At 37.8% G+C, this 18,258-nt stretch overlaps 1 protein-coding gene across 7 annotated transcripts in view; it reads right to left on the reverse strand.

Moving 5' to 3' along the window:
• hdac8 (histone deacetylase 8) overlaps positions 1–18,258 on the reverse strand; it is a 42,481-nt gene that overhangs the window by 3,236 nt on the left and 20,987 nt on the right. Inside the window, exons 10-11 of one of the 7 annotated variants that reach the window (XM_081351597.1) lie at positions 8,660–8,765; positions 1,702–2,915 (exon numbers count right to left, since the gene is read on the reverse strand). In XM_081351597.1, coding sequence (XP_081207723.1) covers positions 2,893–2,915; positions 8,660–8,765 — 129 coding nt within the window. In that variant the 3' untranslated portion in view covers positions 1,702–2,892. Of the gene's footprint in view, positions 1–1,701; positions 2,916–7,816; positions 8,434–8,659; positions 8,766–18,258 lie in introns of those variants that run through there. The other 6 variants (XM_081351599.1, XR_014029110.1, XR_014029111.1 and 3 more) reach the window with 6 other exon arrangements.

The following is an 18,258-nucleotide window of genomic DNA, read 5'->3' on the forward strand; positions in this document are numbered from 1 at the left end:
CAGTTGCGATGTCGACGCCGGACGTGAAGTTAGAGAAATGTTTCCAGTCCTGCTGCAGGAGGAGAGCACCCTCAATGAACTGTTACTGAATCAAAGGCATTAGCCTAAATACACACACTCGACGCTCTCAAGAGGGATCCGAGTCCGCTCACAAACATGGGATGGAGCATCTGCGGAACCGGACTGAGAAAAGACGACGAAGGGTCAAGTATAACCGATCATTTAAAATTACAGCATTTGAAGGTTTAAATGACTCCAAAATTAATATTGTCACCATTAACACACCCTCAAGTTGTAAGAAAACAGTATTTTTCTGCTTTTCTTCACTGTACTGGCACCATAAAATAAAAGTAGGGCCTATGTTGTAGTCCGTGACTTTGAAGCAAAGTGATGTTAAAGCTTTGCTGTGACGAATAAGCCTGTTTATTTGTATTACCATAGTGATACATATATTTTTAAATGTCAATAATATGCTTTAGAATCATCATGATGTGTTTAATTTGGCATCGAAGTCCCGAGTAGCTATCGTTTACGATGCCAAATAATATAGGCTCCGTGTGCCAGACTGGAGTATACTCCATGTTTTCTTTTCACCCTGCTAAAGCGCTCGGGCTCACTTAATAATTATCATACACACACAAGACAGGCAGAAATAAAACAACATCGCTGAGACAATTAACCCTGAGTCGTACAGGTATTCTAAACAAAATATGGAAATAAAACCATAAATAGTTTTTTTTCTTCTTCAAAGTAAAGTTCTTTTTGATAATTTCCCCTAGCAAAATACAGCTGCAAAACGTAGGCCTATAAGCTAAAGGACAAAATGAGAACTCGTCACATTTGTCAATCTTCACAGAATCAGAAAAAACCCTGAGCTGCTCATCTCAATATTGACGAGAGCAGACGCCAAACGGCTGCTTTCTTTTCCGTTTACTTCGGGTTTAAAGAGCGCATCTGTCGTCATTCATGAAGACACTTCACATGTAGATTAGGAGGGAAGTGGCGGGTAAAGGAGCAGGGATGTTCTCTTCTCCTGTGGGAAACGTTATGCAAATGAAGACAAACGGTTTTGACATTCCCTTTGTTTGCCACAACTCAAGAACTAATGCCATAAAGGCCACTTTTGTATAGAGTAATAGGCCACACTCCTCAAATACTTCATTTCAGTCCAGTACTGACAAAATCTGCTTGTGGGGTGAATAGAAGATAAGACTGAGTGAACGGTTGACAATGTCGACAGATGAACACTTTGCATAAAATTCGTTGTGATGTCAAACATAAAACTAGACGAGCAGGTGTCTTTTTTAGTCTATGGAGTCTGTATAAGAACATCAACCGGTCCTGGCACGCGACGATCAACAATAGCCTATATGCTAACCTTATTTCAGGCGGTTTATAGGGGTCAATGACATAAAGTGACACATGTAAAAATAAAATATTGAGAGCACGACACATTTATGTAATAGGCCATTTCAGATATTACTATTTTGAAACAAAACGTAATAATTTTCTACTTTTAATAAGACTTTTATCAATTTTACTTAAGAAATTGAAAACATTCGTAGAAAATGTAATCTGGTCATTTTGTGTATGTAGGCTACTGTTTTTTATGGATTTGAATAACCTAAAAAAAAAAGAAAAAAAAAAAGAAGAAAATAAGTATCATGTCACTGACCAAAAAAAATTGAACAAAACACAGCTGCAAGTATTCAATATGCATATTTTAATCAATCAAAAAAAAATAATTCAACAGGATATAAGGGTGCCACGTTTCTTTTGCTGCAAACAAACTAATTGTATTCAATCCTGTTTAGCTTTTCAAAAGCAACATGCTTCAGAAAGCACAGAGGAAAAATGAATAGTCATGAATCACTGAGTAGACTTGTTTGGTTCTGCACACATTAGGGTTTTAATAGGGTGAGCCGCTGAAAATCAGTCCCGTCTCTCCACCTAATTCTGCAAGTTTTACGGCGCTCTTTTGGTAGCATGGATCCGTTTATTGGAGTAAAATGCAATAAGCCCCATCTTTCAAAGCTAATAAAGGACTTAATGAATCACATTTGGTGTGCCATTCAGAGAAAACTCTGCAACCAAGAATCTATAAAGATCATACTGAAAAGAACAGGACTTCCACATGTGGCAGCCGCCACTGAAACACAAGGACAACACACACTGGAAGAAAAACCTGAGAAAAAAAAAAAAAAAACCCCACACAATTACTTTTTTGTATTTTAATATATAACTGAAAAAATCATTTATACAAAAATCAAAAGTTGATAGACAGCTTGAAAACATTTGACATTTTTGCTCACTCATAAAACACAAGAAAATAAAACATGAATGAATGTAATTTGGTCAGTCTGCCCATTAAAGTTGACTTATCCAATCCATAACTGGACAAGATATTGCAGTTAAGTTATAGGATGGTTTCATTAAGGAGGATGTAGCCAAACCATAAAGAGTGACATGCCATGTCCATTCCGTCTGGTTAGACATGTTTTTGGGATGCAAGACACCAACATCAGATTTTTTTTTTGCATTTTATTATTTCTCATTTACAAATGATCCCACATAGTTAAAAACAAAAAGAGGGACAAAAAAAAAAAAACGTTATTTTTTTACATATCGCACTCGCAGCGTGTTGCATTCGTGCTTTGTTTCATCTGAAAATGGCTTTGGATTTTTGTAAAAAATGCACACATTTTCCCCAGATCCAACATTGACTAAAACCGTTCAAATGTCGCAACACTGGTCCATCTCTGCATTTAAAAAAATGTTCCCTGGAAACATTCAAGTAATGTTTTCCAAGCTCCCCTCTGGCGATGGCTCCGACATACTGTCTTCATTAGAGGAGCAGGGCCTGATTTGGAAACATGAGCTGGGAGCCCACTCCTAAACTACATTCTTCAGATTCCCTGTAAACAAGCAGGGGAGGAGATAGAGAGGGGTAAAGACAAATCAAAAAAATGGGTCAAAATGAATTTCAGAAAACCTATTGAGAAATATTAATACAGTTATGTGGTGTAATGAAATCAAAAGATTTACAGATGAAATCAGTGTCAAACCTAAATATCTACAAAAATCTGGGGTGTCCACCAGAGCATCTTTACAAAGAACCAAATGGCACAATGACATGAATCATAACAAAGCAGAGAGGTCGCCAATCAGGAAAAAACAGGATTTCCTATGACGTCTCTTGAGTTATTCAAATATTTTTTTTTCAATCTAAATCAATTTACATGGATTTACAAACCGCAATTTGCATTGGAATTGTGCCATCCATTCACACAAACACAATACAGTTGAGCTGAAACAGGACGTCCCCTTTTGTTCTCAGCTGCTGTTTTGATAACATTATGGCTTGCTAATGAATTTGAATTTAAGGCACTAAAAGGAAATCCTGGTTTTAAAAACAAATCAATAGGAATCCATCCTTTACAAGGCAAGCTTTATAATCAAGACAAAAATGTAATTTAATCTTGGGTTAGGGTTAGGGTTAAACTTAGGTCCACTTTCTATTGTCAAATCACATTTTTTTATAAAATCGCATCCTTTAAATCTGCATTAACTGTTGAAGCAGAGAAGGACACAATTTGTCATGAAATGTTGTGGCTGCATTAAAAAAAAAGTGTTTCTTCATTTTGAGAGATTTAATCGGAAGCCATACATTCACAGAGACTTTTTTAACACTATTTTTATGCACAACATGTTCCTTTGACTTTGAAGGTTGCGGTTTCACATTAAGGAAACCGTAAATGTTTATGAACGCATGTACATTCAGCATTTAGCAGATGTCCGATGACTGCCCGTCTACATCTTTATGGCCTACGTATGCGTGTTCTTTTCAAATATTGATCGTTTTCAGGGATGGAATCAACAAAAATGTCCAGTTTGTTTGTAGTTGGCTACAATGTGCACAAACCGTACGGTCTCTATTAACACCCACTGTTTAAAATTATACGGCCTTCAAGCTGAGATGGATAAACTCTGCAGTATTTGCTCATCAGAACAACCATGTATGGTGTTTACACATTTTTGCTCCTTTTTCTCTCAGCGTTTTATAACGCAAGGCTTAGTGTCGTAAATGTTACCCAGATGTGCTTGGAAACTCCGGTAATGTGTAACAACTGTAAGCCTCTCTATTTATTACCTGCGTTAATCAATCACAGTTCTTCACAGAGAAATGGTTGCGCGTATTATCAGAACAGCGCATGATTGGGAAGGTCAGACACAGAGACCTCAGGTACCTCTCCTCACTCACACAGGTTGGCACTCGCTCACTTCCCCTCATCCGCACATAAACGCAATGCTTTCCCTCATAAACGCAATGCTTACGTGACATAAGACCGTAAACAACCAGAGAGCACAACAGAAAACGGCTAATTAAACGGTTTAATTGATGTGAGCTACTCATTTGAAAGATGAGGAGCATGGGGGTGTGCGAGCTTGTTGAAAAACGACAGGGGGGACTTTAGAAAACCCTGCACTTGTGGTGTAATTTAGTTCCAAATAAAATCTCATCACAAACAATTACTTCCTCCTAATATAATCCCAACCGTTTGACTTCAATTGACCAATGTGCTCCACTAAACTGACTATCTAACTAACAACAACAATTACCACAAAATAACTGGCATATATATATATATATATTAGGGCTGTCAAAGTTAGCGCGTTAATAACGCGTTAACGCAAAATCATATTAACGGCACTTTTTTTTTAACGCTCGATTAACGCAGCGCATATTTTCTGTTTGACCCGTGGCCCAAAACCTAGTTGGAGAAATGGAGATACACAGTGTTGCCAACTTAGCAACATTGCAGACCCATTTAGCGATTTTTTCCCATCAACAAAGCGCCCAAACCTTATTTAGTTTCTGAGAATCTACCGGTACCGCCGGTAGGCCTACTGCTCTCCCAGCACGCGCGCGCGCCTCTCTCTCTCTCTCTCTCTCTCTCTCTGCGTCTCGCGCTGGAGAGAGGAGCAGCGCTTTAATTCAGTTAAACACAGATATAATGTTGCTTCTCTAATTTTACATGCAAGTATAGCCGAAATCGCAAAACAGATATTGTGTTTATCTTATGTGTATTTGATTTCATCAGATGACGGCTCGATTATCAGGATTTTTGTGCAGATTAACATCTTGGGAGGGAGAGCTGGTTATATCTTAATGGGTCGCGTTTCAGTCACCATTCATATTCATTCCGTTGTTTGACAACAGAAACAGTAAAATATACCAATGAAAACAGTTTTATTGAGAATTTAGCTTCATCAAAATGGGCACAGAGAGGGACAAACTATAATGTAGCCTAATAATAAATAATAAATGTACATTTAGCATTTTCAGAAGAGCTGCCCTGTCATGCAAGAATCTAAACATGTTTGTGTTAATTGCTCAGTGCAAAGAAAGAGAAGAATATATATATATATATATATATATATATATATATATATATATATATATATATATATATATATATATATATATATATATAAAACAATGTAAATGTCTGTCGCTTTTAATGAATTTAATGCATCCTAGCTGAATTAAAGAATGAATTTCTTTCAAACCAATCTTACACACCCCAAGCTCTTGCAGCGTAGATGCTTGTCTTTACTCATTCAATTGCAGGAATCTACTCTGGGTATCTTACATAAGATTTGCCACAAGTAAAATGACAGACAGATAATTGCTCCATCAAAATGCATTTTAAACTAAAAACACCCAAAAACAATTATATCTGAGACATAGTTAGAGGTTTTCCATAGCGCATTTCACACACCACACGTAAATCCTGTTTCAACATGGCAGAACAGATGCCGCTGAAAAGTCAAATACGGCTATATAAACGCATTGGTTAACCTAAAGAAGCCATACAGAATCTAAGTAGAGGAGTTTGTCCGTTCTCATAAAACTGAGGATGTGATGTGTAGCGTGCAGCGCAGGACGCTTAACGTAGCTCCATTAAGGTCATCTCGAAAGCTGACCTCAGTACAATATTTCGCTCTCGAGGGACCCTCTGTAAGCAGAAGATCTTAAAAGTCAAACTGATCTGGAATCTGTGCTCATGTGTGATAGCTTGGCATAGAGCGGTCTTAAAAGATGGGTGGAAACCTTAAAATGGAAGTTGAGCAGTCTGCGCCTTAAGCCCTTTTTAATTAGAGCTGCGGGACAGAGCAAACACGTAGCACATGCTACACATACCGCATGGGCGCAGAAAATAAGCATGTTTGTCCCATACTCTTTAAGAAATAGACAGAACACCCATATTGCAAATAAAAATAAACAATGCTGAAGTAAAAGGCGTACAAGTGATGCATTCTTATGAATAAATCTCCTGAAAACTGATATCAATTATTTAGTGTTAAAGGACTGAAGTCTGAGTTGACAAACACAGACAATATTCCCCTGTGCCATAGCTCTTAAATCTCTTTTACACTTAATGTTTGGTCACAGTGACATTTCAGTAAAATGTCATCGGAAAAAAGGTCCACTTTCTATTGTGAATAGTGTAGCGACGCATGAAGCACAGCTTATACAGAAGTCACTTTGACCAACAGAAAGCTGCTTGGTTTGAATGCGGCAAATTCGGGAGACCAGCTTATACACCAGTGAAACTCGAAACTCCCAATCATGCGCATTCATATTTAATTGACTGGATATTGCCCGTGAGCAATGGTTTGTGTTCACTGTCCATGTTCTCATCTGATTCATGCACAGTGTTATAGGCTACAGTATGAAAAAATAATAATAATAACTGCAGACCTGCATCGCTGATGAATGGAAAATAAGGCAGGGTCTTCACCGAGAGATGTGGTGCAATGGTCAGAAGTCCGTTCAGTGCATGTTTACACAGAAAAATAATTAAAAGCAGCGGAGCTTACTGTAAACAGACTCCAACAGAGCTTTACATCTTAGCAAACCTCTTACATCAGTGCGTTCTGATCTTGTACCGGTAATCCTGTTCTTTCCTCATACATAGCATCATACCATTAATTTAATTTAACTTTTTATCCCGGAAAATTTAGAGAACTGATTCACCGGTATTTTTCAAAATGTCCTGTTCACATATGATCTCTAAATGGTAATTTACCAGTAAAGACCGTATTTGTGAAAGGGGGCTAAAGTGTAAAGAAACAAATGGGAGTCTAACTAAGCTGAACTGAAGGTGTCAGACTGTACTTGCTTCTCTTACGATGAGGTGTTGGTGACCTCTGAGGGACCTTTAGGTCAGCAGCAAAGATCTGATGCCTTTTGTCAAAAAGAGTAAAGTGGAGAAGACGTTAGCCAGAGCAGGGAGCGATAAGATCAATAAGATCAATAAGAAATGTTTAGTCATAGTTGAAACACCACGTTGACTGAAGCTAAGGTGGAGCAGATGTGACTAGGAGTACTGACACATTAAAACCCATGGGTTGAACAGAAGTCAAGGGTGGTTAAACAGGTCAACTTCATCCCACAAGGAGTGAGGTGATAAGAACACAAACCGTCACTCACGTCTCTCTCGTAAACACGAGAAGGACACTTATTCCTTTTAAAGGAGAGTTCATCGAAAATGAACATTCTATCATCGTTTACCCATGAACACAAAAGAAGATTGTCCATACTATGAAAATCAGTGGCTCCAATGCTGTCTTGAACCCCTTTGGCTTTCACTGTATGGCCAAAAACATTCTTCAAAATATCTTCTTTTGTCCTTTTTGGCTTCTCTAAATTACATTTCTTCTAATTCACAAACAATGCCAATGTGTTAAAATTCTGAACACAGCTTTTCCTTTTTCAGTGCCAGATTTTTGCCCATTCACACAGATGTCTGAATGAGCTCAAGAGGAAAAAACTTTATTTTTATTACATCCAAGGGGCATTTGAAATGTTCTCAACATAGCTTTGAAACATGGTTTGAGTCTTAAGACTTTTGTCCCTGAAGAAGGTGAAAAGGCAAAAGTTTGTTGAAACCTCAAATAAACATGAATACGCGCAAACACTCACACACAGAGTTCAATTGCACAATAAAAATACACTAAGTGATAACTTGTACTTATAGGAAGAACATTAAAACAAAACCTTGTGTGACCAAAGGGATTAACCAGACACTTTGTCAAGGAACATCTCATAAAAGTTTGGATGAGTGTGTGTCTGGGACATGTTTGGATAAGTGCGTATCTGGGACATCTGGGACACACATACAGTACATGTGTGCAAATTTTCCTAGTTTAGTCTGTTCTCATTCTCATCCCAGTCTCTCTCCTGAGACTTCAGCTTCAAGTTCCAAAGAATGCTTTGCTTATTTGTTTACTGATGACTGGGAACATCAAACAGACATGTTTCTCTTTTCTACAGCTGAGGAGAGCCAGTCACAGGGGACAACTGTGGTTTGTTTAAAGGTCTCCCTGGTCACTCGTGGGGGGTGGGACGCAAAGTTCTTGAAGAGGCTAGAGAGACAGCTGGATGAATGAATGAATGACTGACACACCATCATACCCATCATCAGTGGTTTTCTAAATAAACAGACCATTACTTTGACTATTTTAACCAGCTTTGAATTGGACAAAAGTAATTCCATCTGTGGAAATGGTATTGGATTAAGTGTGGAGAAAGGGTGATATTCGGGTCCGGTGTTGTGTATGGTGAGGTTCTGGTTGTTGTCATGGCAATTACCTTTGATGGTGCTGATGACCCGCTCCAGATGCTGGCTCTCGTTGCGGTCGGGTCGGCAGCTCGGGCTGATCTCCAGGGAATAATCTGGGCCGTATTCAGTGAAGTACTGGATTAGAGATGATAAAAAAAGTACTTAAAGTTTTTTCAATGCATCATGAATTTCATTAAAGGGACAGTTCTCCCAAAAATGAAGATTTGCAAGGCATTCCAAACCAATAGAATGCAAATTGTTGTTTAAGACCACATTGAATTTCTTATAAACAAAAACAGTTGAAACATTCTGCAAAACATATTCTTTGACTGTATGTTGCACAGAAAATGCCAAAATATTCATTTTTGGGAAAACTATCCCCCTTTCATTAATGAATGAATGAATTATTAATTACAGAAATTTAGCCATCGATCAAAATAGCATTGTGTGTTTGCTGCAAGCCAACATTTCTCAAGCTAGGACAGAGATCTGCAAATCAGTTTGACTAATGACCTTTTAATGCGATCAAGGTTTCCTTCAATGATCAAGAACAATTTTTCTCAGCTAGGAAGCAGCATATACTTGAGAGTAAATTTGGGAAGGTTTAGTCATACTTCCACTTTCTTCCAAACACACACACACACATATACATAAACTCTTTTCAATGTTGGATAGCTATGCTCTGTCAGTGTCCTGATCCTTTAGATCAAAAAGGCAAGCCAAAAGCAGTTAAAGTTTCCCCTATCATGAATATGCTTCAATTAGCGATTCATTATGATTTTGAAATGGAAACTCTAGGGACTGGCCAAAAAGACAGTCAGGCATGTTGCCTTGCTCATTCGAAAAACACAGTCTGCATTGTGTTGGTGGGGTGTCTGGTGTATAAACTGGATAGAGATCAGATTTGGTTGTATGTGTGTTACATGCATTAGCTCAACTCTGCTTTCAATTACTACTCTTTTGTTTATCCGGCTTACCTCCGGTCCCAATATGCTCTAACATGCTAGGGATTATACAACATACACATATGTGAATGTGTGCAGTTTTTTTTACGCGTTTTTACACACACTCATGAAATGTGAAATAGGATGCACAATGATTTGTGCATGTGCGCACATAGTTAGAAAAAAAACAGTCACAGAGCGCCAAATTCTCGTCCAGGAGAAGTTAATGAAAAAAAGGCTTTAGGTGTGTCGATCCAAAAACGGCTAGCATGTAAAAAAATACATCTATTTGTTGTCTTGTTCGTGCGAAAAACAACATGTGGGCAAGACAAATAGACAAATTAGGACACGTATTATTGAACACAAGTGCAATAAGAAAAAAAGACCAGAAATGTCCCATTGCTCGTCACTTTAGTGAAATGTCGCACTCAGTCTCTGAATTGAACTTTGTAGCTATAGAGCAAATAACACAGTCTCATAGAGGTGGGAATATGCAACGAAGACTTCTACAGGGACAACGCAAATGGATTTTTGACCTTGGATGTATATATTCTCTAGGCATGAAGAATTAATTCTTAAATGCATTCACATGCATTTTTAACAATGTCTATTTATCAATATATTTAGATATATAAATAAAATATAAATTCAACTGTTTTTGTATGTCAGTGTTCAATCAAGTAGTACTGGAAATTTATATTGTAATAAAACATTAAGATTTAAATTATGAGATTAAGGAATGTATATCAAGAATTTCTATGGTTACACTTTTAGAATTTTTAAATGTTTTGAATGTAGTATGTGTGTATTTTTGTGTAGTTGTAATGTTTGTGTATATTATTGTATATTTCTATACGTGTCGAAGTCCGTCTTCGATTTATTGATTATGATTGTGATTTAGTAATTATGATTACGGTAATAAGCTTGTAAATGAGTGCAGGTGGATGCTTGGAAGCACAAGGCACTAATGAAGGGTTGAACCTGAAAAAGTTTTGCTGCACATTGGACTTTAGTCTATTTGTGGCATCTGTATAATAAACTGATTTGAGATTTTTGGACTACAGTATATTTTGATGTGTGCAGATCTTCATACATAATTAGTTACAATGCTTTTAGTAAGCATTTCCACAAACAGGACACCACAGTGTGCCACTTGTTTTCCCATGACCTCAACCTAATCTGAAACAGCAGTGTCCACATCTCTGTTGCATTGTTTGGTTTGGACCACATTAAGATTACATTGGAACTTTTTTATTTAAAGGGTTAGTTCCATAGATATCATATATAAACGCTAGATGTCTTATGGCGCAGTCACTTCCGGCATCACCGTTCGGCCATCTTGTCACAGGCAGGCTTAATGTAAAGTGGATGATCAGCACGCACACAAATCCTCATATCTCGCTGAAATCTTGACGGATTTACAAACGGTTTGGTTTCTTACAAACGTTATTAACGTGGCTATAATTCCGAATGCTTGAACATGTATGTTATAATTATTCATATGTATGCAGTGTATGTATGCAGTGTCATAACTACATCTCTGACATTTATAACAAACCAAACCGTTTGAAAATCGGTAGAAAATTGAGCAAGTTATGGTTATTTAAAAGTACATGCACCATTAAACGAGTGAGCGAGCTGCCTGTGGCATGATGGCCGCCATGTGCTGACGTCGACCTCCATTGGCCAGCAGCGCGCACGAGACATCTAGCCTTTATATATGATATCTATGGTTAGTTCACCCAAAATGTTTAATTCTGTCATCAATAATTCACCTTCATGTTGTTCCAAACACAACCCATAAGACTTTAGTTCATCTTTGAAACACAAATGAAGATATTTGAATGAAACCTGAAATATTTATGTCCCCCCATTAAAAGTCAATTCCACCAAAACCCTGATGTTTTAAAAAGACATTGTAAATATTATCCATATGAATCGAGTGGTTTAATCCAAGGAAGCTCAAACGTGCTTGACATGCGAGAACCAATTAGGTTTGTTCTCATGTGTCAAGCAAGTACAGGTTGAGCTTCTGTTTACCGTATTTGATGTGCTCTATGTATGTGTGTTGATCAATATTTATATGTGAATAAAAGTCTAAATGTCTCTTCAGAAAACGCTCGGTTCTAATGGAATAGGTTTGCAAATACCCCTTTTCCACCAAAAAAAACTGGTTCGGAACTGGTGCTGGTTCAAAGTTGGTTCAACTTGCGAACCTTCTCAGAACCTGTTTGATTTTCCACTGACTAGAGAGCCCAGCGAACGACGACGTTACATCACTGTGTACATTGCCATAGGCTACATCTTAGCTTCCTAGAAACGCTTGCGCCAAATTCAAGCATAACAATTATAATGGCGGACTACATTGTCTTTCTGCAAATGTTTCTCCTGGCTTTGCGATCCTTTATTGGGGTCAGAAGAAGACGTTTAGAACACATATGTTCTGCTCGTCTGGATTACTATAGATGGAGGTTATGTTCGAGAAGAAGTTCTACAATAACCCCGCCCCCAGCCCCCGACGTAATGACGTGGTAAAAGAACGGTTCTAGTCCAGCAAAGAGTTGGTGCCGCTTTGGAACCAATTTTCCTGGCCGAGAACCGGTTCTTTGGCTGTCGAAACACAAAGAACTGGTTCGCGAGTAGGCAGCGGCTCCGAACCGGCACCAGCACTGCCTTGGGGGAAAAGGGGGAAAAGTCTTTTTTAACTTTCTGAAGCATCAAAGTTTTGGGAAAATGAGCATTCAGTAGAGGGACAGAAATCTAATCATCCATGTTTCAAAGATGAACAAAAGTCATACTGACTCCACCTTTAGTCCCTTCTGTGATAAATGTCCTGACGAACAACTTGGATCCTTTTTCCATATGATGTGGGAATGTTAAAAGGTAAAAAAAAAAATTTAATGAGGTATGTGCTATCTTATCAAAAATCATTGAATATCCTATACCGGTGATCCCATCTGTATTATTACTGAATGATGATTCTCAGCTTGATTTCTCTAAACTGCAAAAAATTGTCTGGCTGGCCGGTTTAACGTCTGCAAAAAAACTGATAGCTCAACACTGGCTCCCACCACATACCCTGGATATATTCAAGAGGTTGATTCAACTTCGGGACATTATAATGTTGGAAATACCCACAGCTCGGATGAACTCGGCACAAATCTCAACATAAAAAATCTGGACTAAAGCTGCTGAGAAGATCTCCAAGTATATTGCGTAAAGCAAATGATCAGGACTCAGATTGAATACCTTAACACTTTATCCCTCTTCTTGTTTTGTTTTTTTATTCATGTTTTATCATTCCTGTGGCTTTGTTTCTCTGTTAACTTATCTATCCATTATGTACCCCATTGTAAAGAGACCGCGGGGCTGCTGGGTGGGGTGGGAGGGGAGGGATTGGTAGGTGGGGAGTTGATTTCATTCGTGTTTTCATGTTCTCATTCTGGCTTGTTTTTTGTCAAAAAAATTAAAATATAATAAAGATGAACAAAAGTCTTAAGGGTTTGAAATGATATGAGGGTGAGTAACTGATGCCAGGATTTTTATTTTTGGGTGAACTATTGTTTGTACACCACCATGATTGAGAAAAAATGTCTCACATTGAGAAAAATTTACTTATCAACTTTGCAGTTTGTCATCTATTGTTGAAATAAGTAAAAGATAAATTAGACATAACAGAATAAGGTCAATAACTCCCTCCATAACAGAGCAGACAAAAAAAAAAAATATATATATATATGCTCAGAGACAAAATATAACCGGCACTTCATTGTCTCCTTGAGTGGCTCATCATAAAGGTGAGTTTAGGTTTCATCTCCTGATCTTTTGAACTTTGACCACTTAACCATCAACACCACCCAACTTCCATTATAGACTTCCCCAAAGCTCATTTCCAGCATTTATTCCACTCCGGAATTCTGGGAGCCAGCTACTTCCCAGACGCAACGGCACAAAAAGTCCCACCCACAGAAGGAGATATAGAGGCCGCACTGAGTGTTAGTGTTGTGGTATCACACGTTTTGTTCAAGATAGATGAGACTGGAAAAGTTAAGTAACACCTGATTTTAAAGTCTGTAGTCTTGTCTGCTTAAATGTCAGAAAAACATTAGTTGGGGGAAAAAAAAACATTCACTGAGGCACTGACCAGAGGGTGTATTTTATTATTATCTCAAGTAAATAACATGGGTGGACATACAGCATCTGCACTGTCTGAAACGCTTCCCTTCTAGAACAGTCAGTACGTGCAGGCGGTAATGAGCCAAGCCAGTCTGTCTGTCTTGCACTTTACAGTGAAGTACCAGCTGGTTCAAAGGGCAAAACTACAGACAATGCAAACATAACACTACTGGCACTCACAGCATCCTGTTGAACTCGGTATGAAAAAGTTGGCAGCCATGTGTACGTGCATCAAAAAAAGATTTCCGAAGGAACATTTCACAAATTCTGAAGGCAGTAACATCACAACTTGAGATACAAGAAACTAAACCAGCTGAACTGTGATGGCCAACTATCCAGCTGTGCATTATAGGTCCATACAAATCAATTTGCATGGGGAGCTTGCTTTTATAAAACGGTTCCACATTCACACATCTTTACTTTTCTCAATCCACTCACAGCTCCTCTAAAGGGTCTGCACTGTCTGTCCCTGCTGAGCCCAATGGGGTCTTTACCCCCTCCTCAAGTTATTCAGACAGGACAGAAGACCTTACAATCCCTTTAGCACTGTTTGACTAGCGTAACCACAGCAGTCATCTTATGATTGTGTGCGTTGGCTGAGCTCATGAATTAACAATACACCTGTGTATGAACCTGTAAACTCTTTGAATAAGTGTTTGAGATCATGGGTGGAGTACTTCAGTCACTCGCTGGTTTGTTGAAGTCTTTCTGTAAGAGACACTGCTTGTACAATTGGGGGAAATGATGCAGACTGTCCATTTATTGTAACCACGCTCCTGAAAAGAGAGAGAGAGAGAGAGAGAGAGAGAGAGAGAGAGAGAGAGAGAGAGAGAGAGAGAGAGAGAGAGAGAGAGAGAGAGAGAGAGAGAGAGAGAGAGAGAGAGAGAGAGAGAGAGAGAGAGAGAGAGAGAGAGAGAGAGAGAGAGAGAGAGAGAGAGAGAGAGAGAAACGTCTATCTGGCTGCAGGGGGGGAAACAGAGCTCTGGGTGTTTGTTATTTCACTGGGCTGTGCAGAAAATAACTTGCCAGAAACAAGTGAAAAGAAGTTTTAAAAAAGGAGAGGATGTACAGATGTCGACTGGCCACAGAGTCCCTGACAGCACTCAAACAAAAACATAGCAAATTTCCTACCACTCGCTGATAAGATTTGACCAGAACAAAGCCACAGGTTTCCAGTCTAGCCAAACTGGCCATCAACAGGGACTTTTTGTAGATTTAACACTTTCCTGTCCTGTTAACCAGCACTGATAATGTAAAAAGGATAGTTCACCCAAAGGAAAACATTTACTCATCCTCATGTCGTTCCAAACTTGCATGACTTGTTTTTATCTGTGAAACAAGATCATTTGAAGAATATTGGAAACTAAGTTTTGGTGACCATTTACTTTCATTGGGGGGGGGGGCAGCATTTTCTCAAAATATATTTTATGTTCCATTGAAAATGGAAAGTCATACATGTATTGGAACAATGTGAGAGAATTGACAGAATTTTCATTTTTGAGGGAACTATCCCTTTAACTGTTTATATAATGCAGCTATTTTGATGCTGCCAGTAAACAACTATGCCAAGTTGCCAACTGTTCAATCTTTATTCTGTTTTCAGTTTCGCCTTTCTTAGACAAAAATAAAAAGAGCTTTAGTCACACTGAGAAAGTCTGCAACATTGGTTCACCTATTAAGGTGGGATGTGCAAGTTTTATGTTAAAATACTTTCTTCTATTACTGTTAATTATACAGACAACTATGAACTATTCAGAAGTACAGTACTGTTATCATGAGCACTTCAAAATACAATAAATAATTCTAAGTACAAATTGTGTTGATTTTTAGAACACACGTTAGCTTCATTTGCATTAAGTGTTTAAAATTTACAACACTGCGTAAATGCTGCATAATGGGTCTGAATGAAAATTCACTCTCTGACAGTAAGTGGTGCTTATAGATAAGCAGAAATATCACACAGTTATCCCAGAAAACAAAGTTTTCCTGTTTCTGACATCCGCCTGACACGGAGAAGGAAGTCAAACAATATTTACATTACATTCAAACAGCCACGGTTTTTTTTTTTTTTTTGTGATGGTCCTTCTCAAACAACCAATAAAACTATGTATTGTCAAACATTTTTTTACACTTTTTAATCTGGACTTAAATATGCCAGCCCAAGAAAGAGATCTAGATATTGGTTTAATTATTGTTCTTTATAGTTGTTCTTTTGCACTTTAATCTGTCTGAAACGTTTACTTGATGCAGTTTTATTGTGTATTGTGTTAACATGTTTGGGGGTTTGGAAAAGGTTATTAAACTTGTTATAAAGAGGATAACACTGTTAGTTTAAGTGTATCTTCTTAACCTGTATTTGTAATGTAATTTAGTACAGTGATAATATACCATGATAAAATTTCAGCAATTTTATGCACTGCTGTTCAAAGGTTTTGGATCAGTGAGATTTTTAATGTTTTTAAAAGAAGTCTCTTCTGCTCACCAAGGCTGCATTTATTTGATTAAAACAGTAATATTGTGAAATATTATTACAATTTTAAACAGCTGTTTTCTATGTGAATATATAAAGTGCAACTTATTCCTGTTATGGCAAAGCTGAATTTTCAGCATCATTACTCCAGTCTTCAGTGTCACATGATCCTTCAGAAATCATTCTAATATGATGATTTGATGCTCAAGACATGCATAATGTTACAAAATATAATATGTAAAATAAATGCTGTTTTTTTATTTATTTTTTTACTTTCTATTCATCAAAGAATCCTGAAAAAAAAATGTACACAACTGTTTTCAACATTGAGAATGCAGTTATTTTAAATTGTCATAATATTTAACAATATTACTGTTTATATTACTGTAAAAATACAAAAAATATTTTTGTATTTTTAATCAAATAAATGCAGCCTTGGTGAGAAGAGTCTTCTTTTAAAAAAATAAAAAAATCTGACCGATCCAAAACTTTTGAACGGCAGTGTGTGCCTAATTCTACCTCAATCAATGCTGTGAAATTAGGGCAAAAGAAGTGTCCGGCAATCCTCTCAGGAATTCTATCTGGTGTCATTAGTGGCACAAAAATTACACACTTCACCTTTACACAACAACTTTAATTACATACTTCACCAGTGACAAATTTAATTCCACAAGAAGTTACAAATCTCAGGAACTTGTCTCTTATGATTTATGGAGATCTAAAGGGTGAATACTTCACTACATCTATTGCTAACTTTCTATTCTATTTAAAATATATATATTTAGAGATCATCACAACATCTCAATCAGATATATATTCCCTAGGTTTAAGTCTCGTGCCATGGTCAAATTTAGACACTGAAGAGAGACATTTTGTTGGCGCAAATGGGTTGAAAAAAAACAAAAAAAAAAAAACAACTGGATTGACACACAGCTGTCACAGAGGATAGTGCCTATAATGCCAACAATGGAGTTTATTTAGACCAATATCAGGGCTGTCTTGGACCAAGCTTTTCCAATTCATCAGCTTCTTAAGAGAAACAATTCAGGTCTAAATAAAAGGCCCTGCTTTTTTTTTCCGGGTCTCTCCCTTGTGAGAGGACTGTCTATATTAGCCTCACTTTTTCATCTCTCTGTGTCTGTGACAGGGCCTGAATGAGCTCGTTGTATGCCTCCACTCCAGCCTGTCTTCATTGTTTGCAGTCCTGGCAGGGCAGACCCAGACTGAGCCGCCTCTGAGTCTCAGCAGCTGGACCGGCTCGAGGAGAGAGAGCGAGATTGCACAGGTACAAAGTGCTTCTTGTTCCACCTCTCCTTTCCCAGCTTCTTCTATGCTGCAATACTCTTCTATCTTTTTTATACCCCCATTGATGGATGCCTCGCTGTCTTTTAACAGCCTTATCGCACTCTCTCTCCCTCTACCTTCTTTGTCTTTATGGACTCACACTACAGTTAAATAGTGTTTTGTTTGGCTGGGATGGACACACAATAATAGTGCTGGTGAGGAGATGGGGGTTCCTCTCTCTAAGAGGGGAGGAGAGAGTTTCATGCTTTGAAAAGCCGATGGAAGGAACAATAACAGAAGAGAAGCTATAGAGAAAGAGGAATGAGAAAGAGGTGAGGAGAAGGGGGAGAAAGAGTGGCGGTCCTATAACTGTCAACTTATTAGGGACCAAATAAATGATTTCAACATTAGAGTGAATAGAATAGACCACACAAGGTACACTACAAAGTGCTCAAATAAAAATGACAAAATATTTTTCAAAACTATTTGGGTGAAAAGTGACATTGAAAGTGTGAAAATGCCAAGATACAGTGTTACTGCCCATTTGTCAAGTTCATATAGAATTTATTAGTGTCTTATATGCCAACAATTTTGAAAACAAAAGTCTTCTAATGTACTTTTTGTAAGTTACTGATCAAACTGACTGAGATGAATTGTGTTCATCCCATGACTGGACAAGCATTCTTCTGGGAGGAGTAGTGCACAGTTTTCAATAAAAGTCACATTGGACTAGGGGTGCACCGATCCGACTTTT

This window comes from Scardinius erythrophthalmus (genome assembly GCF_964197995.2).
Source record: "Scardinius erythrophthalmus genome assembly, chromosome: 2".
Taxonomy (NCBI): Eukaryota; Metazoa; Chordata; class Actinopteri; order Cypriniformes; family Leuciscidae; genus Scardinius; species Scardinius erythrophthalmus.